This window comes from Lissotriton vulgaris, chromosome 8, assembly GCF_964263255.1.
Source record: "Lissotriton vulgaris chromosome 8, aLisVul1.2, whole genome shotgun sequence".
Classification (NCBI taxonomy): Eukaryota; Metazoa; Chordata; class Amphibia; order Caudata; family Salamandridae; genus Lissotriton; species Lissotriton vulgaris.
The window spans coordinates 1,248,095,606-1,248,123,026 of record NC_141696.1 but is presented as its reverse complement, the minus strand read 5'-3'; the positions used below and the strand labels follow the sequence as shown (position 1 = coordinate 1,248,123,026).

At 46.6% G+C, this 27,421-nt stretch overlaps 1 protein-coding gene across 2 annotated transcripts in view; it reads left to right on the top strand.

The window, feature by feature from the left end:
- PAN3 (poly(A) specific ribonuclease subunit PAN3) overlaps window positions 1-27,421 on the top strand; it is a 1,023,990-nt gene that overhangs the window by 975,401 nt on the left and 21,168 nt on the right. For both annotated transcript variants that reach the window (XM_086935164.1, XM_086935165.1), the window contains exon 19: window positions 2,621-2,759. In XM_086935164.1, the coding sequence (XP_086791290.1) occupies window positions 2,621-2,759 (139 nt within the window). The remainder of the gene's footprint in view (window positions 1-2,620; window positions 2,760-27,421) is intronic.

Here is a 27,421-nt window from a genome sequence, read left to right as displayed (position 1 = left end):
TGCATCCCCTACATTCCTTTGCTGTGAGGTGGACACTCGTTCTGTAATTACCATTCCGGTGGTATCCTTTTTCTGTAGCAACCGCAACATTGCTGATGATATGTGACTGGCCATCAAAACCCCCTGAACTTTTGCTCTTCACTTTTATCCTGCTGGGGAGAGGCTAGAACTGAGCTTCTAGTTGCCCTGAAACGTTGGGGTCTCCTACCCTTGTTTGCGGTCTAGGAGTACTTCTCTTCTTTGGCGTTCGTGGGGTGAGCTTGGGGGTGATTTTCTGGGCATGTGGTGGGGTTCATATTTCAGCGTTATCAAATCCCACTGAGGCTTCTTGTAGCTGCACCAGTGGGTAGATACTAGGTAATCTGGGAGAGAGGATCATATGGGGGTAGGGGTACTAAGGGTATCTTCTTTTGAGGAATCTTTAGACTTTAAGCAAAATATTCTCCATAAAGCTATAGTAGCTTCCCTTTTTTTGCAACTTGGCTCCTGCATATGTACTTCAAAGGTATGTGACATGTTCAATTATTTTATCATCGACGGTTTCTGTTTTTGCCCAGGGAAATGTATGCTTTTGAGTGGCTTTAAACCACTCCAGACTATACTTTTGTAACTTAATTTTATTACTTGGGAAAACCTTCTGCATATGCTCTACATCAGTCTCCATTATTAGGTGTATTTAATAGCGTATTACTCTAACCTCTTAACATACTCGAATCAAATTATTACTTTGTTTTAAACAGATTGGTACAAATCATAAAACAGGAAACTGTCTACTTTTCTAACTTATCGTTTTGCAATATGCATTCAACTTTTACATTTCATTTCACCAATTTTACGGGGCACATTACACTATGAACTTTTTGTTTATGTAATGTATATTTTAAAACAATATGCACATTATACAATATTATGCAACATGCAAATGTGGCTGTGGCCACATTTCATTCAAAGGCACTCACCCTCAGTCGCACAAAATAATATGAAAAATCCTAATCTAGGATGATAATCATATCTCTAGTTTACTTTCCCGTAAATGCAACTAGGAATCCTTGGCCACTGAACACTGTTTCTGCTTACCTCATCAAAAAATGTGCATTTGTCTTTGCAGGAGAGGGTAGACGATGTTCCGGTGCAAGCAGTAAGGTGGGGGCAAAAAAGGGATCGCCTAACTGGCTCGCCAACTGTTGCGAGTGACAAAACTGCCAATACTGTAATAACCACGCAGACTCTTCTTGGCAGTTCAAAGAAAGTATTTACTAACTGTCTTAACAGGGAGAAAAGACCTTTAACACACAACAAGGACTGCACCTCAGTCTTGCTCATGCTTTCTCAAATTGGCTGCTCGCAGGCAAGCCTTATTATACAAAATATTACAAAGGTTTATTGCAGTCGTAAACAATAGTTAACTTGCAGTTTTCCGATTTAAGGTGGAAAAAACACTCAGACATGTGACCTTATAACCCCGAGTTTTGACCCAATACATTATACATTCTATATTGCACTCCCAACAATGCCACAACACTAGCATTCTTTTACTTGTGGATTAATGCGAATTTCTTGGTAAATGCAATTTAAGTGAAGTGTATTGTACGCCTAAGACCTCTGTGTGGTGCTCAGATCTAATTTATTTCCCTGCACCCATTGTTTAATCAAGCACCTTAGACCTCTGTGCGCTCAGGTCTAATTCGATTGTATGAACCCATTGGCTAAAAAGACCACAGTCTGAAGGCATGGGGTTCGTACTGGTGGACTTGAGTGTTAGGCTCATAAATGCTTTCAAGCCTTCTAAACAGGAGTTGTCCTTTAACTGAAAAACCCTTTTACGTTTAGTAAGTGACCTTTTTACCTTACTCCTGTCAGTGTGGGAGTATGGCCTAAACTTGTTTTTAATCACGAACAGCTGTGTAGTTTTTGCTTAGGCCTGCTATTGCGCTATAATTTCATGTTTTATGCAACGTGTACATTTTTGACATTTTCTACAACACTTTAGTAATGCCTTATCTGGTAGACTACATCAAGCCGCAGATTCCTTACCTACCCATCCATCCTACCTGCTCTGCGAACAGATTTCTGGGAACAGGGCTGACCCCTTTTCAGTGCCCATATTTTACACACCAGTGGTCATTGAACCTCATGGCTCCGGGCTTCTGCCGTGGAAAGTTGTGAAAAGAAACTGACGTCAGCGCGCCTAGACGGCACCTATATATGTACCATGCGTCACTTCTGGCATGGACAATGACTGATGGGAGTCGATTGATGCCACCTACCTGCGCACTAGAGTACTACTGACGAAAACATTTCTGGATCCAGTCTGACTCCTGGGAAATTCAAAGGTGAGGAATCTTTGATTAGATTTAGTCTCTACCAGATAAGGCATTACCGAAGGTAAGTAACTTGTTCTTTAAGACCAGGGAAAAAGAGTTTCTATTTTGTTAGCTATCACATTTTTATTAATGCAAACCAGGTAGAGAAAAAGTCAGAAAAATCTGAATGTCCTTTAGCTTGACATATTTGTCATGCTTTACAACTAGTGGAGAAAAATGACTTTGTGATTGGATTACAAATAAGAGCACGCAGATTTTGTTGTGATGTTTTTACCTGAAATTTTCTCTGTCCTTAGGTTTCAGAAAGACCCGAGTTGGTCAGAAACTGGAGACAGATACTTACTTAAACTCTTTAGGGACCATCTTTTCCATCAAGTAACAGAAGCAGGGACACCGTGGATTGACCTCAGTCACATTGTCTCTTGTCTTAACAAGGTAACTTGTATTTATTTCATTAATGTTAATAGATTTGATTGCAAGTTAAATCCTCTTCGGCTAACAATGTTGTATTTGTATTTATTTGATTTATGGCTCTCCGATATTTAAAAAAAAATGCATAGCTGTAAAACATTTATTCGGATATTTTTTGTTATTTGTATCAAAAGCAGCAGTTGAAAATGCCAATTTCCTATAAATTGTCCCTATCCTCCCACTTGTATTTCTTTAATAAAGATTTCGACCACACAATCTGCGCTCTGGCATTGGCCATAGGCACCTGCAAGTATTGAAATACCCTCTCCCCCCCCCCCCCCAACCCTTTTTAAAAACAAACTATTATTGAAAAGCGTAACATCGTCTAAAGTTAGTCATCTCTTAACGATGTTTAAGAATCAAGCATGTATTGTGTCCTTCATGTTTTCATGTGAAAGCTTGCTTAAAGAGTTGTGAAGCTTGGCAATGGGTTATGGTAAAAAAAAAAAAGATCAGTGACTCCATTTTTATTTTTTTAAAGGTCCAAAATATAGCTGTTTGCGATAGCAAAAGGGTAATTAACCATTTGACTGCTTTACGTTACTTGTGCCATTCCTTGAGTGATGTGGGAGAAGAAATTACAAAACTGCTTTGGAACTTAGGTTAAGAACCTTCCAAGCATAGCTCTTCTGAATGCAAGTGTGTAATAGTTTCCCCTTTAAGAATGTCATCCGCTCTCCTTGAATGTACTCGTACTCCAGGCAAACTATTTTCCAAGCCTAACCAAATTGTGCAAGGGAATTTTATGGACTCGCCCACCTGTCAGTTGGGATCTGTATGAACTTTATTTGTTTACTAAGTGTTTCAAGAACACGTTCTCTTTAGCCATTACTTCGTGCTAATTCAATTGAAAGACATGTTCTATAACGTAAGGTTTCTTTTGCTTTTGAGTCCTACATATTTCTCTATGAAATACTAGCAAGCGTTCTTCAGTACCCCCCCCAATTTTTTTTTGTTAAGTTCTCTGACCAGTTACTCCTGTCTTACCTAACAAGTTATCTGGATTCAAGGAAAATGTGCGTGTTCTGCATTGACTAAACAAGAAATCTTGACTGACCATGGGAATGAAAATAATAATTGGACACGCTCTTTATTACTAAAGCGTGCTGGTGTTTTTGGGCGCACCGCATGATTAAGCATCCCTCATTGTGTCCTACAACTCCCTGTTGGATTTTCAAGGCTTTTTGCTTTCTAAGGGTTCCACTTTCAATCTAGCGGAGCAGAGGGATAGTCGGCAGCTTTACAAAGCTATGTCCCAATCATTAAGAATTTAAGAAGTCTTATGACTCCTTGATACCTCTTTGGAAGGTGCCGCTTTGGCCAAGCTGTTCAATACAACTAGTTCAATTGATACTTGCCTTTGGTATACACAGTTTCTGCCTTTCCAATGGATCCATGAAGAAGCTGAAATTAGGAGAAAGGCACCGTTATTTGTAATAGCAACACGAGCAATCTTAATCACCCCACTGTCAGTCTTTTGAAAATAAAGATGACATGTAACAAAGACATCTGGAATGGAGAACAGTAAGCTGCAGGACTAGTGCCAACAGGTGGGCCATGTGCTCTTTTCCCTGGCTTACAATTAAAAATTATTTACACGTTTTCTCATCTGTTTCATATTTGCCATGAGCTACTTTATTGACGCACTGTAGTGACTAAAAGTGCCAGAATTTCTACATGGAGGAAATATTTATTTTGTATTCTATAGTGACTTCCTGAGTTTGTTATGAATTAGTAACAAGTCTTATCTCGAAAGTTCATTAGCAGCATTTACTGTGGGGCAAGGGCACAATATCTTTACCTTAATTTCCATTTCAAAATAGGGTTCCTTAATTGGGGTACTCCAGTTAACATATTATAGGTTGTATTGCCGGTTTTGGGAGGAATGTGCTTTTCAAAGCCAGCAGCACGCAAGATCGTTTTTAAGATGTAATGTTGTGTTTAGTTCATTATTTACCCATGTAGTTAGCGAACTATTCCCTTTTTTCGGGGCTCTAATAACTCTGGACTTGACCATTCTTTTGTGGGCAATCTCGACAAATTTTAGGTAGGGCACTCTTTCCGTTTCGTGTCCATCTTTGCCAGCCTAGTTATTATTTGTAAAAAGACTAAAAGATATTTGTGTTGAATCCTGTCAAATTTGTAATGGCCATGTTCTTGAAATCATTACCTAATTATTACTTTTTTTATCCACTGCCTATGGGACCCTCCATATTCAGCATCTTTTGATTAATACTCTGTCATTGATGGATTCTCACACGGGAAATTTTAAACATTTAAGTGGCATTGCTTACACCTTCTCTATCTACCTATCTATCTGTCAAACATGCTGCATACTTCTCTACAGTATTGTGTCTTATACACCATGTGGCTTTACCAAACAGCATTGGTTTTACTGCATTTTGTTCTGTTTAAAACTTTTTGTTTAACTAATGAATACTTCTTCCAGCAGATTACGCAGCTACTTGAAAGTATCTAACTGGATCTGGAATCTTTTATACCATTTAGCCCCTGTACCTTCTCCAAATGCATGTAGGCAAGTAACAGCCTTTCTCTCTTGTAATGTATTGTTCATCTAGTCTTACCTGTCAGTTGGTTGTCACTGATTCTTGAACGGGTAGTTGGGGATCAATCATGGACAAACCCAAAGAGAGAAAGTGGTTCATCACAGAGCAATCATATCACATCATCAGACTCGAGCTGAGGTAGGTCCATCTTGCCCTCAAGGCTTTCCTGCCTGGCATCACCAGTTTTATTTTGATAAACTGTCACGACACCACCAGAATGTAGTACTTCAACACGCAGAACGGACGAGGTCTAGAGTTTTGTTTGCAAAGCACAACTGAGCTTGAACAGGCTTTTGACATGGAACATCACTTTCAAACGGAGACCAATTTGTCTTACACTTGTTAGAAAAGTATGATTGATTGCTAAATGAAAAAGATAAATATGACATCTTCACTGCATGGGGTACACCTGAGGTAGACATGCTTACCTCAAATTAAATGCAAAAAGGCACGACCAGGTTTCCACTGTTTGGTTCTTAGTGGAATGCCCTTGATCACCAAACTAACCCAATGCACAGATCCAATGATCCTGATAGCTAGACTGTTTAAGCGCATCATAGAGAATCCCACAGTAGTGAAATTATGTGTTGTAATCCTTGTTCTATAATATATATACGTAAGGATAAAACCAGCATATGTATGCTTTCTGTTACCCCGGGTCCGGTCATAGGAGCCAGTGTCAGCAAGCGTAGTCAAGGTTACCGGGTCACCGGGGACGAGCGGGGAGCTCCGCCTGGGGAAATAATTGAACCACACAGGACGGAGAGGGGCAGTACTAAGAACCTAGTGTCAGGTTCAGAACCACAATAAAGTGTGGGTGGTTCATGTCCAAGGAAATTACATGGACTGGAAATTTATCGCATAGTAGTGTGATAAAAACGTAATCATATTCTGGTTAGTGGATTAGTTATCCCTTCCAATTAAAAGGAAAAGAGAGACGTCGCTGGTTTTAACTCATTACATTTCAGTTGAGGACTCTTACATGTGTATATATTTATATATTCATTCATATGAGAACTGACATTACGTATATAGTTCTTGTAATGCTATACATTCCAACTATTTGTTTGTTAAGGCAACACATGCAACTTTTTAACTCATTGTGAATAAGGTGAAAAAAGTTTAAAACCAAATACTTTCGTCCAGATGGAGGAAGACCACAGTGAAAGGTTTAGGGTATTCGTGTCGTGAATCTCTAGACACATCCCTCCCTTTGTGTCTGTGGGAAAGGAGTGAGAGACGCAAGTCAGAAAGGTCTATATACATATAACTGGTATGCACAGTTTAAAATACATAGTTATGCCTGTTTCACACATATTATATATGTCATTCTTGCAAATGTACATTGTATTCCTCATCAATATTATAGCCTTTTGGGTAACGGGTACATAGACTTATAATATATCTGGATTCTTTTTGTCTTAATTTCATGAGACGATTCCCACCTCTAGCCTACATTTACTTGTTCTAATACATAGTAGGCTAGTTTTTTGGGGTCTGAAAAATGATGGCTTTCGAAGTGGCGTGCTATTGGATATTGCTGATCCAGATTACTTATAGCACGGCTGAACGGAATTACACCAAACTTGGCAAAATGGTAGGGACAGGTATGCAGTAATGCCTTTTCTATATTTGGTGAACATCCCTCCAGTAGTTGTTGAGAAAATTGAATTTGAGCAAATTACATATCTATATGCGCTCATCGTACGCGCACCGTGCGCGTACCGTACGCGCGTGTACCCTTAATTGCGCGAGCGAGTTTCTGACTGGCAGGCAGTCGACTGTCAACATTCCAAACTGTCCAAACCAGGAAGTGTTGGACACCATCTTTTTTTTCAGGAGAACTGAGGCACAAGAGAGCTCAAAACAAGAGTGGAAAACACGAAAAGGGGGCAGGGTAGAGACCCCCCTACCCTCTAGCCCTTCTCAGGGGATCCCAAAAGGACCCCCAAGGGCAAAAAAAAGGGGTACGCGCATGGTACGCGTACCATGCGCATACCCCGTGAATCCTATGTTTTTTAAGTGAATTTGCAAGGTTTTTTAAATGCTAATTCCTAACTATATAAGGCCTGAAACCTATGGTTTTTTAAGTGAATATATATATATATATACAGCTATATGTCAAAACAATACCCTTTCAGGCATAGAGTGATGCATAAATTATGAAAAAAAAAAGAAGCAGAAAACTCTGGGTAGTTCTCAAGTTGGATGGAGATTGATGGCACTGTTCTAACCTATGCTTAAAGACTTTGATAGAATAGCAGACATTTGACGTGAGCAAATTTAGAATGTCACTGGTATGGAGTACACTCTATACTTTAAACTTGAGAACTACCCAGAGTTTTCTGCTTCTTTTTATGCACATAAGTGTATATATAAATACATACATATATTTATTTTTTACCCAGTAGCGGTTGCCACAGGGTAGTTTTTCATAGGCATGACGTTTTTTGGTTTGCTCATAATGTTGGTGGGTTAGACAACTCTTTTCCCAGAACTTTCACACAAAAAAAGCAAATTCACTTCTGCTTCTTCCTGGAAAGATTTGGGATGAACCATCAAGCGGGGCTGAGCAAAAAGAGGGGGTCCCAAAATACAATTTCCCCTGCATTTTCCCTGGCTTATTTAGGCACCTCCACTGCAAAAACTGCTGAACAGAATTACCCCAAATTTGTAAGGAAGCTAGATCTTGGTCCCAATCAGTAGCTTTTGATACAATGTGGTGCAAAAATCTTTGTACCGTTGGGTCCGCAAGAGGCTCATAAGAGTCTTGCGGGAGTACCAATTCAAAGATGGATTGTTCTGATTGGCCCACAGTGCTTTTTTCACAGAGGTCAGACTTCTGCCGGAGCGAACACTCTCTGCCAACAACATGAGAAAAATGAAATATGTTGCTGGCAGCCATTACTGGACTCGAGGACTTAGTCCCCTGTCCGGATGTAGGAAAAAAAAAGAATATAAGTGGACAGGAAAGGGATACCGAGCCCCCTTAGGCTTTCTGGAGAGGTATCCCGTCTGGGCCCAATTATATATATATTTTTTAAGTTGGCAGGTTTTACCACGTACCTGCAGGACTCCTGCTGGATCCCAGCCAAAACAGCAAAAAATGGGTACAGCCATTTTTTTTATATATACATGGAGCAGAGGTGAGCATGAGTAGAGGCCCCCTACACAGACCATTTTGGGCCAGAGGACCCCATTGCCACGTATATTAATAAAGGTAAGGGAGGTGAGCGAACCTAGTCCCTGTGCCAATGGGGGGCCTGTGGGCCCCATCCCATGGCGGCCCTCCTTTCGAAGCCTACTTGGGGCCCGGGACCTCATCCCAGTGTAACTAAATGTAAATACAAGTGGAGGGGGACTGCAAGGCCCCCCTTTAACTAGTCTTAAAGAAAAAAAACTTTGGACAACATCCTCCAGGGCCATTACTTAAATCAAAAGGAAGGGGTTCTACTCTACCCCTCTCCCTGAGGCTATAAATATCACGGGTACCCCATCCCCCAGGGCCGACTCACTCACTGTGTCTCGGGGAGCCCACCCCTGGGACACGGTACAAAAGGGGGTGGTGATGGACGGAGCATCTGAATCAATCAAACACTCACACCCAGTCAAAAGATCTGGGTTTAATCCATCACCGTTCTTTAGCCCACTCTGCCACCCCAGTTCAGACATGGCTATATGCAAATCAGTCTGACCCTGTGCCTCATGGGAACAGTCCACCCCGAACTGCCAAGCCATGTCTTCCCTGGACCGGAAACAAGCTTCCGAGGACCGGTTTCTGGCATTCCAGCCGTCTTCAGCCCAGCTTGCTTGAATCCAGTGGCAAAGTGAGCAAGGGACTCGCGTCTGAGCATACCCCGCCACACTTATGGCGGCCAAAAGGGGGTGGTGATGGAAGGAGCATTGCTGGATCAGGGAAAGGCTGTAGCCCTGATCCTGTTAGACCTGTCGGCGGCTTTCGACACAGTCTCTCACCAACTTTTACTGGAAAATCTGCATGAAAAGGGGATACATGCTAAGTCCGTTCAATGGCAGAGCTCATTTCTATGTAATAGAACTCAAACTGTACAGTTAGGTACCTTTTCTTCCACCCCAAAAAACCTCAACTGTGGAGTTCCGCAAGGAGTATCCCTGAGCCCCACATTATTCAACGCCTATGTTTCAACTTTGGCAAAGATTGGCACAAAGTAGTACTTCGGAATCTGCTCCTATGCGGACGACTCCCAACTGACAATAGCCATCGGAAACGGGCATGATGACACCAGAGCCAACTCAATAATTGTCTCACTGAGATGGTAAACTGGATGTCAGAGCACTGTCTAAAGCTCAATGCAGAGAAATCAGAAATCCTGCTTCTCAACAGAACCAATCACATTTGGGATACATCCTGGTGGCCCCTCTCTTTGGGCGTGGCGCCAGCTCCAAAGCAGTGCGTCAAAAACCTGGGCATCACCATTGACAATACCTTATCGATGAAAGACCACGTGCGGATCCGGTGTGGTAGAAGCTTCGCTACCCTGAAGTTCCTAAAAAGACTATTTCCTTGGATCCCTCTGGAAAGCAGAAGGACCATTACGCAGGCACTGCTTGTCAGCAGGCTGTTTTACGGAAATGCACTCTTTGTCGGCATGCCAGATTATCTTTTTAAATTTCTGCAGGTCATACAGAATGCAGCGGCTAGACTAGTGTGCAATGAGAACAGATACAGTACTGTGACAAAATACCTGAAACAGCTTCACTAGCTGACTATGCGCCAAAGAGCGCATTTCAAACTCCTAGTACATGCCCACAGGGCACTCCATCACACAGGCCCCAAGATTCTCCAGAACAGAATGAAATTTTATGTCCCACCCAGATGCCTATGGTCACGCTCCTTAGCATTAGCTGAGACCAAAAGAATCAGTAAGAGCAGGACAGTTGGACATACTTTTTCGCACCTCGCAGCACTTCATTGGAATGAGCTTCCGCTGGAGTTACGACTAACTGATGATCACATGGTGTTCAGGAAGAAACTCAAAACATATCTGTTTGAGGCATATGCGCTGCAGATTACACACTGTGCATAGATGGCCACCTAGTGTTGGGCCTGGATGTTTGCAGTTTGTTTTGTTGTAGAAAAGTCTTTGGAAGTCACAGGATAGGTGACTCCTCCTTTGTATGATACTGCGCATGGGCATCGGCTCCATCCCCAGATTGTTTTTTTCCGCCACCGGGCTCAGATGTGTTTCCAGAGCTCCGTGTTGGAACCGATTTCCTTCGGGGTGCAATCATCACCAACTTACAGAAAATTAGTTTCGAACACTTTCCCAGTCGACGCTACTCTTCAACACTGAATATTCTGATTCCGGTCATCGTCGACTGCCTTCGGGCCTAACTAGGCCTCGACTACAGCTTATGGAAAGGACGCCATTTAAGAAGTGTCCTAAATGTGGGTCGAAGTTTCCCCACACCGACCTTCATGAAGTATGTAACCTTTGCCTCTCCCCGAAGCACGAGGCCAGAGACTGTTCCACTTGTGCCTCTTTCCGCTCCAAACAGACTATCCGGGACCGAAGAGCTAGGAGAACAATGGCTCGATCTTCAGCTCCGATTCCGGACAACATCTTTGACGAAGGCATCGACGTCTCAGAACAACACGACGTCAACAGCAACTCCGACGCAGAAGATTCAGAAGTAGAGGACACCACTGCAGCACAGCGGGTCGTAAGTAAGACCATCGACTCCGACCCTTCCTCGACACACCCAAAGAAGGCCCCGGTCACACCCTCGGGCTCATGTGCACACAGACACACTGCTTCTACCGCCCCACCTTTGGGCCCGGCTAAGAAGCTAACTAAGCCTTCAGGCGACTCGGGCTCGAGTCGGCCTTCCCACAGTGCCGGCACACCTACCGGCACCGAAAAAGACAACATCATCGGCCACGCCGACATCCAAACCACCGGCGCTGAAGCATACCACTGCTCCTTCGGCACCGAAACCCAGGTCGGAACCAAGCAAACCCGCTTTGGATTCAAAAAGCCCACCGGAACCGAAAAAACCATCGGATCCAAAAAATATACCAGAGCTGAAAAAATCATCGGAGACGAAAAAGACTCCTGCTTCTCTGGTTAAAGACTTTGCCAAGAAACCGCTTTGGTGCCAAAACCTCACTCCGCACCAAAAGATCGGCCACCTGCAGAGGACTTATTTCAGCCAGACCCTGCACAAAAGACTCTAGCTAAGGACCCAATCACCGGGCAGCTAACTTTAGCTTCAAGAAAGCGACCACTGGATACACCAGCGCCAGCTCCTCATTTAAAGAAGCACAAGGCTACCTCTCCCTTAAGACTTCCTTCCGCTTCTCCTCCACCTATACCATCACCACTTGCTCCCCTACCACAACATACCCCTACATCCTCTATCATACCAGACGATGACAATAGGTATGATAGCTCTGATGACATAGGTGCTAACATAGATGATCCATCTATTCCTCCAGGCTCACCTGACCGGTGGGACGATTATAACACCCCAGACGTCCCAAATGTCCCTCAGGATGACATATACCCCCAAGGCCTTCCCCACTAGAAGATACTATGGGTTTTAATCAGTTAATACACAGAGCCATGCATTATCATGGGGTAGATATGCATACAGACCCTGTAGATGAAGACTTTTTAATGGATACCTTTAATAATGCACAAAGGTCCTCATCCATTTTACCAATGCTTAAAGGAGTGATTACGCATGCTCCTGAAGTCTTCAAAGACCCAGTCAGAACCCGGGTCATTAACCCTCGAATAGAGAAAAAATATAAAGCTGTCCCTTCAGACCCAGCATATATTAAAGGTCCAGTACCACTAGACTCACTTGTAGTTTCCAATGCACGCAAGATAGCAAACTCACAAACATCAGGTGAAGCTCCCCCACCAGATAAAAAGTCTAAGCTACTTGACCCATCATGGAAAAGAACTGCGTCTCAAGCAGCAAACACAAGCATTATTGGCCAGATATGACAGGGCACATTATGACGAATTAGAATCACTAATGCGGCACCTCCCTGATAAGGAGAAAGATAGAGCAAATGAGCTTATCCAAGAAGGGAAAAATATTAGAAACACCTCTATTCGGTATGCACTTGACGCAGCAGACACCGCCTCTAGGGCAGTTAACACCTGTGTTTTATTGCGTAGACATGCCTGGCTACGCATATCAGGGTTCAAACCTGAAGTTCAAATTGCTATACTTAATCAACCCTTCGATGAGCAACACTTATTCGGACCCTCCGTAGATGTATCACTTGAAAAAATGAAAAAGGATACAGATACAGCCAAATCTATGGGAGCCCTGTAGTTGCAGGCTCCCAGACGTTCATTTCGCCGCTCATCTTATCGAGGCGCCACCAGGGGTTACTCTTCGGACACACATTCTACCTCATACAAAGCCCCTACACAATTTACCTATAGTAAGGGCTACCAAAGGGGAGGTTACAGGAGTAACCATAATAAAGGCAGACATAAAAACAACTCCTCTAGCTCTGCCTCTACCCCTGCCCAATGACTCCCCTTCCCTTCCCCCGTCCCATTCCACTCCTGTCGGGGGAAGACTACAATAATACCTGCCAGCTTGGGAAAACATCACATCAGACAGGTGGGTGCTACAAATAATTCAATCAGGTTACTGTCTAGAACTAACATCCACCACCCAAGCAGCGTCCAATGTCACAAGAACATTTAACACTGCTAAGACAGGAAGTAATATCCCCCCTGCAGAAAAATGCAATAGAAATAGTCTCAAAGCATCAGCAAAACAAAGGAGTATACTCCCTATATTTTCTAATCCCAAAGAAGGACGGATCTCCAAGACCTATCCTAGACCTCAGACCTCTGAACATTTACATACAGTCGGATCATTTTTATATGGTCACACTCCTACAAGTACTTCCACTCCTGTTACAAAAGGTCTTCCTTGTCACTCTAGATCTCAAGGACGCCTACTTCCACATTCCTATTCACACAGCTCACACAGAAAATATCTCAGATTTATGCTAGACGGGCAGCACTATCAGTTTAAAGTGCTCCCATTCGGAGTCACAACAGCGCCAAGGGTGTTTACCAAATGCCTAGCAGTAGTAGCAGCACACTTAAGAAGACAACACATTCACGTCTTCCCATACCTAGATGACTGGCTCATAAAAGCCAGCTCATACAGCCAGTGTGTACAACACACTCACGCTACTATTCAACTGCTTCACGACTTGGGATTCACAGTAAATCACACCAAGTCACATCTGCAACCTTCACACATACAACAATATCTCGGCACTACAATAAACACCCAACTGACACTAGCCTCTCCCTCTCCAACCAGGATAACAAGTGTACAAACTCTCCTAACAAAATTCAAGCCTCAACACTCTCTTCCAGCTCGAGTGTTCATACAGCTCATAGGAATGATGGCATTTTGCATATTTATAGTACCTCACACAAGACTTCAAATGCGTCCACTTCAAGAGTGCCTAGCATGCCAATGGAACCAGGCTCTAGGTCAATTAACAGACCTAGTGTTGGTAGACAGCGGACTCATCGCTCTCTGCAATGGTGGAGCACCAAAAACCTTTCAAAGGGCCGACCGTTCCTAAAGCCAGTTCCTCAGATAGTCTTGACAGCAGACTCCTCGCTCTCTGGCTGGGAAACTCACCTACTGCATCACACCATGCAAGGCAGGTGGACACCGCATCAAAAATCTGAAAGAAACAAGTTAGTATTAGATTTCTTACCTTGGAATATCCCCAGGCATCAGACTGGATCCGGAAACTTTCACGTAGCAGTACCCCTGCGCGTCGGTAGGCGTCGTCTGCAGCTCCGTGTCCGTCGTCGGCTTTGTTTGCGCCGGGATGATGTCGCCGGAGTACTTAGCCGCGGCCCTAACGCGCTGACGTCAGTTCTTCTTTTTTCCGCGCCAGCTAAGCGCAGATCCGGAGAAGTAGTACCCTTTAGACATTTTTGACTAAACTTTGATCTTTTTGATCTGTTTTTCGAGTCGATTGACTCCGATGGTGCCGGTTCGGGATGCCTGGGTTCAAGCCCTGCTCCAAGTGCAGCCGATTGATGTCGGTTACCGACCCCCATCGCCGGTGTCTTCAGTGTCTAGGCCTCAACCACGACGACTGAACCTGCTCCGACTGCCGGGCCCTGACGTCCAAGGCTCGGCGGGAGCGGTCCCGCAAGCGACTTGAGCTCCGGCAGTTGGTCCCGCGCCATTCGAGGTCCCGGTCCCACAGGAGGTCTCGGCTTCGGTCTTCAGAATCAAGATCCTCAGGTAAGAGGCATGAGAGGTCAGAAAGGCGTCATCGCTCTTCCGACCCACCCCGATGCTCGCGCGACGCGGGCTCGGGTAACACCGTCACGCGGCTCCGACGGAGTCACAGGCGTCGCGACCTGGCCCCATACCTTCCGGTCCCTGGGCATGACGCGACGCTGGAGGAGATCGAGCGCTACCTCATGGCCATGAGGTCTCTCTCTCCTCCGCCGGGTTCCGCGGCGCCTTCGGGCCCAGCGGCCCCGGCTGGGGGGGCCTAGCAAGTCGGGTGCTATGGCTCCGACGCAGACGGTTGCTTCGGCCTGGCGCCGCAGGCCCTCACTGGATCCGGTTCCGGGTCGTCGCCGGTCGAACTCACCGGTGCCGGCCCCTAGGGTGTCGCCCCACGGCGCCGCCTCCGCGTGACGCCGTCCCCGATCCTACCCTCGATTCGGTTCCGGCGCCGCTGGGCGCTGCTCTCGATGTCTTATGGAGATTTTTACTTCCACGAACCGGCCCCATCCTTTGAACCTGAATATCAGGAGATGGGTGACGAGGGGGATTGGGAGGGGTCTGAGGACCCTCTGGCACAGGAGTGTCGGTCTCAGCATGACTGGACAGGTGAGCTTGGGAATGCCAGTGGGCTGGACACCTCGCCAGACACTGGTTTTGTCTCCCCTCCCACCGTGGCTTTGGAGGAGGGGGCTGCCTACAGTGTGGTGCTGATGCGGGCAGCCAAGGACTTGGGCCTGGAGATCCCCATCGTGGCCGTGAGGACTAACCTTCTCACTGAAGTCCTTAAACCGCAGTCAAGCTCGGCTGAACCTCTGCTGCTGTTAAATGAGGCCTTGTCAGACGTTCTTTTGGGCACTTGGTTCAAGCCCTCTACAGGTCATCCTGTAGATAGGAACGTGGCCAGACGCCACCGCCCGGCTCCGGGCGACCCTTGCTTCTTGTCCACCCACCCCAACCCCGAAAGCCTGGTCATCCAGGCCTCCAACTCCCAGACCGCATTCCCGACAGCCCCGCCCGATCGGGAATCCAAGTGGTACGAGCAATACGGTAAGAAAGTATTCTCCTCCCTGAGTTTGGGACTGCAGTCCGTCAACACTGCGTGCCTCTTGGGCCGCTACACCCACTCTCTGTGGGACATGGTTGCGGACGTGCTGCCAGAATGTCCATCGGAGGTCAGGACTAAACTCACCCAAGCCCTTGCGGTTTTCTATCCGGTGTGGGCTGGATACCACCGACACACTGGGCAGAGTGATGGCAACGACGGTGGTGATTCGTCGCGAGGCCTGGTTGAGGTCTGCCAACATTTCGGCTGATGTCCAGAACACTCTTATGGACATGCCGTTCGATGGCCGTCGCCTTTTTGGCGACAAGGCAGACCATGCGCTTGAGCGCTTTATATCCTGGGCTACAGCCAAGTCCTTGGGCCTCTCGGCCCCGCGCCAGCTAACAGGTGCCTTTCGCTCCTTTCGTGGCCAAGGAAGGGCCGCGGTTTCCAGGGCCAGTCCACACCTTCCCCCGCAGCATCCGCCTCTAAAGCCTCCTAGTTCATGCTTTCAGGCCCATGTGACGCCAGTGGGTGGCATGGTTTGCTCAATTGGCGCACTGTCACTTCGGACAGGTGGGTGTTGCAAATCGTCCGAAGTGGCTACTCCCTCCCCTTCGAGACGACCCCTCCAGCCATGCCACGGCAATACTAACGCGGTCAGGGGACCCCTTGCAAGTTTTGCAAGAGGAAGTTACCGCCCTCTTGGCCAAAGGGGATATCGAGCGCCTTCCTGGACCGGAAGTAGGGTGTGGTTGTTACTCCCACTACTTTCTGGTACCCAAGAAGGGCAAAGAAGGCCTACGCCCCATCTTGGACCTACGGAACTTCAACTGGCTCAGGTCTTAGCTGCCCTGGACCCAGGAGACTGGATGGTAGCGTTGGACTTACAGGACGCTTATTTCCACATTCCCGTCCTGCCGGCCCACCGGCGCTACCTGCGGTTCACGGTAGGCCACGAGCACTTTGTTTACCGTGCTCCCCTTCGGCCTTACCAGCACCCCACGGGTGTTCACGAAGGTGATGGCGGTGGTCGCAGCTCATCCGCGCAGGTTAGGGGTTTCAGTCTTCCCCTACCTCGACGACTGGTTGTTGAAGGCGGGCCCGCCCCAGACAGTCGTCAGCCACCTCCAGACGATGGCAGACCTCCTGCACCAACTGGGGTTTTCCATCAACGTGCCGAAGTCACACCTGTGCCCCTCTCAGAAGCTCCTCTTCATCGGAGCGGTTCTCGACTCGACGCAGTTTCGGGTTTATCCTCCCGAACAGCGGATTCGGGATATTCAGGCTCTGATTGTAATCTTTCAGCCTTTATCCCGGGTCTCGGTCAGGTTGACGCTGCGGCTTCTGGGGCTGATGGCCTCCTGCATCCTTCTGGTGCATCACGCCGGGTTTGCGGATGCGGGCTCTGCAGTGGGACCTGAAGTTTCAGTGGGCCCAGCATCAGGGCAACCTGTCCGACCATGTCCTGATCTCGGAGGGCACTGCGAGACAGCTGCAGTGGTGGCTCACGGACCGCGATTGGGTCAGCGGCAGGTCCCTCTCCTTACCCCAACCGGAGCACATAGTTGTGACGGACGTGTCCCTCCTAGGTTGGGGAGGCCACATGGGAGAGGCGGAGATCAGAGGCCTCTGGTCTCCGGCGCAGTCCCGGCTCCATATCAACCTTCTGGAGCTGAGGGCGATTCGTCTAGCACTGAAGGCATTCCTCCCCTCTGTCCGGGGGAGTGTAGTGCAGGTGTTCACGGACAACACCACCTCCATGTGGTACTCCAACAAATAGGGTGGGGTCGTGGACCCTCTGCCAGGAGGCACTGCGCCTCTGTCAATGGCTGGAACATCAGGGCGTGACCCTGGTGGTTCAACACCTGTCAGGTTCTCTGAACGCCAGGGCGGACAAACTCAGCCGGCGGTGCATGATGGATCACAAATGGCGTCTCAACTCTGATGTGGCGCAAGACCTCTTTCTGCAGTGGGGAGAGCCTTAGTTAGATCTATTCGCCACAGAAGAGAATGTGCAATGTCATCAGTTCTGCGCGTTGGAATTTCCAAGGCGGCACTCGCTCGGAGACGCTTTTCGTTGCGAGTGGAGTTGCTGTCTGTTGTACGCCTTTTCGCCTATACCACTTCTGCCCAGAGTGCTGAAGATGATCAAGCACGACCGGACCCAAATTATCCTTGTGGCTCCGGACTGGGCACAAAGGTACTGGTATACCGAGCTACTCTGTATGTCTGTCGGTCCCCCTGGTTCGTCTGCCTCTTCAGGAGGAACTTCTGTCGCAGCAGCAGGGGACGGTCCTCCACCCGAACCTGTCCAGTGTCCACCTACATGCTTGGAGATTGAGCGGCGGCAGTTGAGGCCATTTGACCTGCCTCCTGAAGTCTGTACTGTGATTCTGGCAGCCAGGCGTCCCTCCACGAAGTCGGTATATGCCTGCAGGTGGAACAGATTTGTGGCATGGGGCACAGAAAAGGCTGTGGATCCTCTCTCTGCCCCTCTTTCTGAGGTTCTTCTCTTCCTTCTTTCTCTTGCCCAGCAGGTCTCTGCTCTGGGCACTCTCAAGGACTACCTTTCTGCCCTTTCAGCCTTTTTAAGGCTACCTGATCAGTCATCTTCGTTCAAGTCCCCAATTGTAAATAGATTTTTGAAGGGCATCACACACACGTTTCCCCCTGTTCCATTTGTGATGCCTCAGTGAGACTTGAACCTTGTTCTTACCTATCTGATGCGCGCTTCCTTTGAATCACTTCATAACTGTCCTCTTCGCCTTCTTACTCTGAAGACTGCTTTCCTGGTTGCCATCACCTCTGCCAGGAGAGTAAGTGAGCTCCAGGCTCTTTCTTCGAAACCTCCTTTCCTTTCTGTCCATCTAGACAAGGATGTGTTGCGGACAAGACCCTCTTTCCTGCCCAAGGTTGTCACAGGCTTCCACAGTCCATCACCTTGCCCACCTTCTTTCCGTCTCCGCATCCCTCAAAGGAGGGATGCACACGCCAGTTCCGGGTGGATGACCAACTCTTTGTTGGTTACGTGGGCGCTAAGAAGGGACGGGCGGTACACAAGCGGACCATCTCTCGGTGGGTTGTGTTGTGTATCAAGGCATGCTACTCCTTGGCTAAGAAGGAACCGCCTGTTGGGCTGAGGGCCCATTCCACTCGGGCCACGGCGGCTACTACTGCCCTGGGTCGGGGAGTCCTCCTGCAGGACATTTGTCAGGCAGCTACGTGGGTCTCGCTGCACACGTTTGCAAGACACTACTGCCTGGAGAGTCAAGTCCGAAGGGATGGCTTCTTTGGCCGTTCCGTCGTCCAGGACTTTCTGGTGTGATTATTGGTTAGCAGACCCACCACCGGGGTTGGTATTGCTGGGGTATCTATTCAAAGGTAAGGAATCTAATACTAACCTGTTTCTTTCAGATGAACAAGTTACTTTCCTTCGGTAACGATATATCTGGAAGAAACAGTAGTTAGTATTAGATTCCTTACCTCCCCACCCATCCTCCTCGTTCTGCGAACCTATATCTAGGGTTACGGTCATCCCCTTTCAGGGCCCTAGTTTCATGGCACCAGTGTTGGTTTTTATCATGGCTCTGCGTTTCTGGCGCGGAAAAGCTGTGTATAAGAACTGACGTCAGCGCGCGAGGGCGGCGTCTTAAGTACTCCGGCGATGTCATCCTGGCGCAAACTATGCCGACGACGGACGCGGAGCCACAGACGACGCCTACCGACGCGCAGGGGTACTGCTACGCAAAAGTTTCCAAATCCAGTCTGATGCCTAGGGATATTCTAAGGTAAGGAATTTAATACTAACTACTGTTTCTTCCAGATATTGTAGTGTAGTTCCTATTTTCCCAATAGGCTCTGCGCATTGGAATAACATAAACAGCAGTGTAGACGTAGGACTGAGGTCATCTAGGTCTCTACTGACTATGTTAAACTTAATTTAGGTTTGTGCCAGCTAGCTCAGAGGTCACTGGAAACTTTCCTGAATGAAGTGGGAGGGAGAACCTTCCCTGGCTCAGACAAGCAGGGATTCAGTTTTCGACAACCGCATAAACATGACAACTTTGCTCCCTCAGAATAAGAGTATATCTCTAGAGTCGTGTGAAAACAATAGACAAATATTTCACTAAGTCAGCAGTGCATACTTAGTTTCACCAGAATGCAAAGAAATGGAGAGACGGGCGTTTTCAATAAAAAGGTGTTATTTATTGAGCAGTCTTCCTTCTCATGCAAGAGAAATGAATTGCCACAATTGCAATACTTAAAGTAAAGTAAAGTGCGTACAGTAAAAGTAGTATTATGAAATAATACTGTAAAAGCATTGATACGGTTTCTTAGCCATATGATACTTTAAAATGGTTAAAATGTATACATACATAAATACATTGACTAACGTACTCAACGGGTGCTTCTAACTAAGCCTACCCGGTGTACCTGACCTAAGCCTAATAAGTTGGAAGGGATAAGTAAGTAGCAGTGTTAAGTTAAGTTGGTTAAGATAATTTTGCCAAGAATCTGCATCAAGAATTCTCCTAAGGGTTTAGTCAGCTCCGTACCTTGGTAATAGAATGTGGGAGGTCTGGTATCTCTTTCCTCAGGACTCGATATCCCAGCAACCTGCAGGGTAGGCTGGAAACACCAGAGCTGGATTTTCTCGGCTGGAGAAAAAGACAGCGTCTCTCTCAGTGCGTCAAACAGGAGAGGCGGCTTCCGCGGGCACTCTCATCAGCTGGGCTCTCGGGCAAGTAGATGGCCGCTCTGCTCCAAACCACTGTGTCTTTGCTTAAGTCAACTGTTGGTATTTTATACCTAAAAGGTGCCGGGTTTGACATAAGGTTGGACATAAGACGTCACCAAGAACTAACAGTTCTTGCAGGACTTCGGGAATTCTTGTTTATATCAAAACAAAAGCAGGGGGGGGTTTCCCGGGCTGCTGGAGGCTTGGTTTGTTTAAAGAACGTGTTGTGCTTTCTAGGAGTCGATGGGAGTAGCCATGCTGTGCTTTGGATTGCATGGACTATTACTGAATATGAATCTGATTCTTATGCCTTTGTCAGGACATTATTGATTATAACCTCACAAGGGCATAAATCGGGAATATCGAATTAGGGTCCTAGATGAGAACACGACAATATATCGTTACCGAAGGTAAGTAACTTATTCTTTACTCCACATCAACCACTTGGAGTTACTAGCTGTTTTTCTAGCCCTAAAAGCATTCCAAAAACAAGTATCAGGCAAAGCTGTCTTAGTCCGCACAGACAATATGACAGCCATGTACTACATAAACAAACAAGGGGGAACACACTCTATGCAACTCTCTCAGTTAGCACAGCAGATATGGAGATGGGCTATACCACTAAAAATCTTCCTCTTAGCCCAACACGTTCCAGGAGTACAAAACACCATGGCAGATCTGCTAAGTCAACAGACACAGCAGATCCACCAGTGGGAACTTCATCCACAAGTTCTTCAACCGTTCTTTCGAATGTGGGGACAACCTCAGATAGACCTCTTCGCCACCCACGAAAACGCAAAATGCCCAAACTTCGCCACCAGATATCCACACCCGCTGTCCAAAGGCAATGCGATATGGATGAACTGGTCCGGAAAATTTGCGTACGCTTTTCCTCCTCTCCCACTACTTCCGTTAGCAAGCTACAGCAACATTTCCTAACACTCCTTCTAGTTGCCCCAACTTGGGCCAGACACCATGGTACACCACGCTGCTGCAACTATCTGTGGTACCACACAAAAAACTAAGCCTATCTCCACGCCTCTTAACACAGAACCATGGAGAGATCAGACACCCGGACCCAGCTCAGCTCAACCTAGCTATCTGGCTCCTGAAGTCATAGAGTTTGGTTACCTCAACCTTCTTCCCGAATGCATGAATGTTAATAAAGAAGCCAGACGTCCCACTACTAGAGCATGTTATGCAGCTAAGTGGAAACAATTTGTAATATACTGTCAAAACAACCACATAAATCCTTTAGATGTGTCTATTCAACACATCATAGGATACCTATTACACCTTCAAAAGTGTAATTTAGCTTACACGTCTATCAGACTACACCTTGCTGCCAATGCAGCATATTTACAAAATAGACAACATCTATCTCTGTTTAGTGTACCTGCTATAAAAGCTTTCATGGAAGGACTCAAAAGAATAATCCCTCCCAAAACGCCACCTTCACCAGTGTGGAACTTAAACATGTTCTTACACGGTTAATGGGACCTCCCTTTCAACCGTTACACAAATATGAATTGCAATTCCTAACTTGGAAAGTAGCTTTCCTAGTAGCTATTACTTCTCTCAGAAGAGTCCGTGAACCACAAGCATTTATCATTCAAGAACCCTTTTTGCAAATGCATCATAACAAAGTGGTTCTACCCACTAATCCTAAATTCCTTCCAAAAATCATTTCACGGTTCCATCTAAATCAATCTGTTGAGCTGCCCGTATTTTTCGTGCAGCCACAAACAGTCCCAGAAAGAGCTCTACACACCTTAGACGTCAAAAGAGCATTACTGTACTACATCGAAAGGACACAAACTTTTCGTAAAATTGAACAACTTTTTGTGTCTTTTTCACCACAACATAAAGGCAACCCCATATCAAAATCGGGAATAGCTAGGTGGATTGTTAAATGCATACAAATATTTTACCAAAAAGCCAAACGTACGTTAACAATTACTCCAAAAGCCCATTCTACAAGGAAAATATGGGCGCTTCAATGGCATTCTTAGGGAACATTCCCCTAGATGATATATGCAAAGCAGTACACCGCACACATTCACAACACATCATTGTGTAGATGTGCAAACTAAACAACAAGCCATTGTGGGCCAGGCTGTACTAAATACTCTGTTTCAAACAATTGCAACAGGTGGTCGCCGCTAGGTGTGGGTACTGCTATACAATCTATGCACAGTGTGTAATCTGCAGCTCATATGCCTCGAACGGAAAATGCTACTTACCAGTATGCATCTGTTCTTGGCATGTAGAGCTGCAGAGTTACACACGCCCACCCGCCTCCCCGGCTACCTTTATCTGTTCCAGTATTATCTTAATTAGATACAAATCACATGGACATCACTACTTCTTGTACAGCTCCACCACTTCCCTAATGGCGAAAAACAATCTGGGGATGGAGCCGATGCCCATGCTCAGTATCGTCCAAAGGAGGAATCACCTATCCCGTGACATCCTAAAACTTTTCTACAACAAAACAGACTGCAAACATCCGGGCCCAACACTAGGTGGCCATCTATGCACAGTGTGTAACTTTGCAGCTCTACATGCCAAGAACAGATGCATACTGGTAAGTAGCATTTTCCATTTCCTTAGCACTGCTGTTAGCCCCAATTAATCATAACCCTCATCATCACGTCTCTGCCACAGCTAGCGCCGTGATATCCCAGTATGAGGAATGTCGCGCTTTATAACTAAATCAGTCAAATAAATACATTTCAAAGTAGCTGAAGTGCATGTAAGTCATATCACAGATTCCTAAGAATTATTGTCTCAATAATAATTGTGGGAGAAGGCTCGAAGTTTAGGATGCAATTCTTAGTGGTGCGGGCAGTGTTTAGCAAGTGGAGTAGGTACTTGAAATTGTTCAATATCTGCACGTTGTTCAAATCTGTCCCCAAAACTTGGTTGAGTCGGTCGTAAACGAGATCAGAGCCAACGTTGAGTTTTGATCTTTGCACAGTAGTGGTTTTCAGGAATGTCTGTTAATCCCTTCGCTGCTAGGCCTTTTCCCCTCCTGTGCTAAGCCTTTTTTTGGCGATTTGGGGTAGTGCGCGCTTAGGCCCCTGTAACTTTTTGACCACATAAGGTATCCACGCCAAATTTACATCCTTTTCTTCCAACTTCATGTGGATTCTAAAGGTGCCCAGGGTTTGTGGATTCCCTTTGAGGGGTCCCAGAAATTAAGCAAACTACAGTGACATTTTTGTTTTTTTCAGAAAAATGGAAAAAACGGGCTGCAAATGAAAGCCTCTGGGTTTTTCCCTGAAAATGTTATCAAAAAAGGGTTTGTGGGGCTGAAATCTCTATTTTCTCAGCTTTTAGGGAATGACAGTCTCTTGTCAGAAAACCAACATTTTTCACACAGTTTTGGCACTTTTCTGGGACATAGCCTATTTTTGCTATTTTTAGAGCTTTCAACCTCCTTCCAGTTAATGGTAGAAATGAGTTTGAAAGCAAAAATGGATCCTGGAAAGCTATACAATTTCGAAAAGTAGACAAAATTCTGAATTTAGAAAGGGTCATTTGTCTAAATCCATGAAGGTTTCTTTATAGAAACTAACAGTTAAATATTGGAATAATTGAGAATTAGTTTAAAAAAACAGCCTTGTGTGTCAACGTTTTCACCTGTAAATTCTTGTAATTTTGACAGCTCTTGGAAAGCAATGCACAGTTACATCCGTTTGACCTTCCTGGTTGTGGGGATATATAGGACTTGTAGTTTCACCCAGAGCCAAAAACTGAGCAGCAACTTACAATGGTATTTTATTATTTACCGGGTATAGAGCACTTATTCTTGGAAAATGTATACATGGAAAAATCGGTATTAAAGACACCATTGTATTTCTGAATTGGGTACAAATTATAGAGTTTAGAAACAGTATATATTTGCACATTTTCAAAATTGGGAATACTCGTGAGAATTATTGGTCATTTTTCAAAATTATTTTTTTTTTTACACAATGTCTTTCATTGGGAAGGGAGAAATGCATGAAAAGTCACAGGTAATAACAGTTGATTTACAAATCTGAACTACCCTAAGTCTCCCGATAAAAACGGTACCTCACTTGTGTGGGGGTGCCTTGTGCTTGCAACAGGAAACGGGGCAAAATGCAACGTGGCCACACCTCAAGTTTGCAGTTAAAAATTGACGCTTTTATGGCAAAGTGCCGAGCTGTAGTTTTTGCACCCTAGCTCTGCCGGCACCTTGGGAAATGTTAAAAATGGTTATTTCTGGTTGGCTAAGGCTGACGCCAAAGCTAGGCAGAAACCACCATTCTAGTCAGGGCAAGGGAGTCACACGCCAAGATAACCCTTGCTCACCCCCTTGGTAGCTTGGCACGAGCAGACAGGCTTATCCCGGAGGCCATGTGTAAAGCATTTGCGCCAGCACACAACAGTAACAACATCCTAGGCACACCACAAAAGGAACTCCACACGCGTTATATAAAAATAACTTCTGTATTGTAAAAACACATCAGATAGAAGTCACACATGTACATTGTGCCAACTGGCACGGGCAATATTCACAAGGGATTATTTACACAGGACAGGGCCACATGGACCACTGTCAGAGTCAACACTTACTAGAAATAGCACTTCTAGAACATAGAATATACGATATAAAATCACTGTAGCACAAATTAGCAAATATAGCACACAACCAGTAAACTGGTAACAGGTAAGTACCACCTACGCAACCCTAAACACCTTAGGAGAATGTCACGCAGGGAACCAGGACCTCACTAGGACCACCTGTACTAAAAAGAACAACCACCTAAGAATAAAATACATTTAGGGGTATAGGTAAGAACACATTACACATGATACAAAACCAACATTCAGAGGTGTAGGGAAAGAAAAACACATGATGCATAAACCAACACATTCAGAGGTGTAAAATCAAGGAAGACACATGAGACATAAAAACATTCAGAGGTGCCAGAACATAACTCAATTCCGCAAAAACACATGATGCATAAAAACATTCAGAGGTGTAAGATCAAGGTGCGTAATCATATTAAATGATTTACATTTCCTAGCACCACATCACATTGCGCAAAATCACATTAGGCAATTACCATCAAATAGATAATCACATTGCGCCTAAATAAAATCACATACCAGCCCCCATCTAATAAAGGGAATAAAGAGCCTGTGTCCAGAATGTCAGGGTGCGCTGCCAATGCAGCGCCAGTCAGGGGTGCGCCACCGGCGCAAAACCTAAACGTTGCAGGTGCCCACTACTTGCTGGGCACCTGAGGACAATCCAAAGCGCCTAAACGGTGCAGCTGCCCACTAATTGTTGGGCAGCTGGGAATCAAAACTGCGACAGGGTCCTCGCTGACCCTTGGGCGCAAACTGCGCCCACTTCTGGAGCCACACAGGCTCTGACACCAAACACTGCGGCCAAATGCTGGAGCCGCACAGGCTCTGGGCATATCACATGCACCAAACGTTGGAGTCCCGCTCGGGGGACTCAAGAGATAATGGCCCCCAGAGCCCTTGTGGCTCTAAACACCTGTGGGGCCATGGAGCCGCTCAGGGCTTGAACTACAAATGCCCCATGAGCCTCGCAGGCTCTGCAGAAACATGTGGCGTCGTTGGAGCCCCCCTCTGGGGACTCGGCATCAAGCGAGGCCCCACGGGTCTCTCCACACATCAAGGGGGACTGCGTGAGCCTCTCGGGGCTCAACGAACAAACTGCGCCTTCGGTGGAGCCCCCCCTCTGGGGGACTCAAAAGAACAAATGCCCCGCAACCGTGGGAGCGGCCCGCTATCAAGTGGGGCCGCTCAGGGTGAAGGCCCCGGCAGAGTGCCTCCTCGCTCCCTCTCCCGGCCCCATTCACTGGCTGACTGCGGCTGCTGCTCTTCTCTTTCCTGGGCGGCGGGGCTCTCCATGACACCGGGGCCCTGCCTGTGCCTGCAGCCGCGACTCTTCATCTCTCGGGGCTCCCTCCGCACACGGGAGCCCCGCAGCAGGCCACGCTTCCGTTTCTCTTCCCGGGGCTCCCTCAGCACTCCTTCCGGTGGGCAGCCAATGGCAGCGCGGCCCACCGAGACGAGCCCCCAACAGCGGCCCAATCACCTCGCGCCTTCGGTTCTTCGGCCGCAGATCCGGCAGTGTTCCTCTGGCGATTTCAAGCCCCGGGCAGCAGCGGTGAATTGGAGGACAATGCCGGGTGGGCACCGGCTTCTTTAAAATAATAAATCGAGGTGGGGACTCGATCGGCATAAAAACGCTACTAAGCGCTCGGGACAAAACATCTCAGCGCGTCCAGCGCTATATGCGAAATAAAGCGCTCCTTAGCGCTAAAGGGCAAGAACAGGCGCCCTCAAGCGCCAGGATTAAAAGAAGCGCTATCAGCGCTAAGAATTAAACTACAGCGCTCCCCACGCTATAAGGAAATCTAAAATCCAGCAAAGTCCTTCAGGGGTCCAGGACCTCAGCAGTCCTGGGGCTGGGCAGGAGAAACAGCGCTCCCAAGCGCTAGAAGGACAGATAAAGCTCCAGCAAAGAAAAAGTCCTCCACTCCCCCCAGGCAAAGCAGAGGGGTCCCAGCACAGGGTCCATCAGGTATCCAGGGGCTGGGCAGGGCCCAGGGAGGCAAGCCTACCCCTGAGCCCAAGCAGCAGCACGCCCCTGGCAGGATTCAAGTCAGAAACAAGAACACTTTTAGAGTGTCACAGCACCCTTTTTATACCCAAAATCCTTTGTCTAAAGGGTGCAGGCAGTGTGAGAACCAGCTAGAACTGGTTATAGGGAATTCCTTTCACTGGCCAGGCTAGGGACATCAGACGCACCCCAGGGGGTGGATCCAGCATTATGTGGGGAAAACCCAGCCTCATTCAGGACCCTCAAACCAGACGGTCAATCCACAAGCAGGCCCAGGCTCACTCCTCCCCTCACATCAGCATGCTAAACACTCCATTCACCACGGGGCAGACCCTCCCAGACTATTGG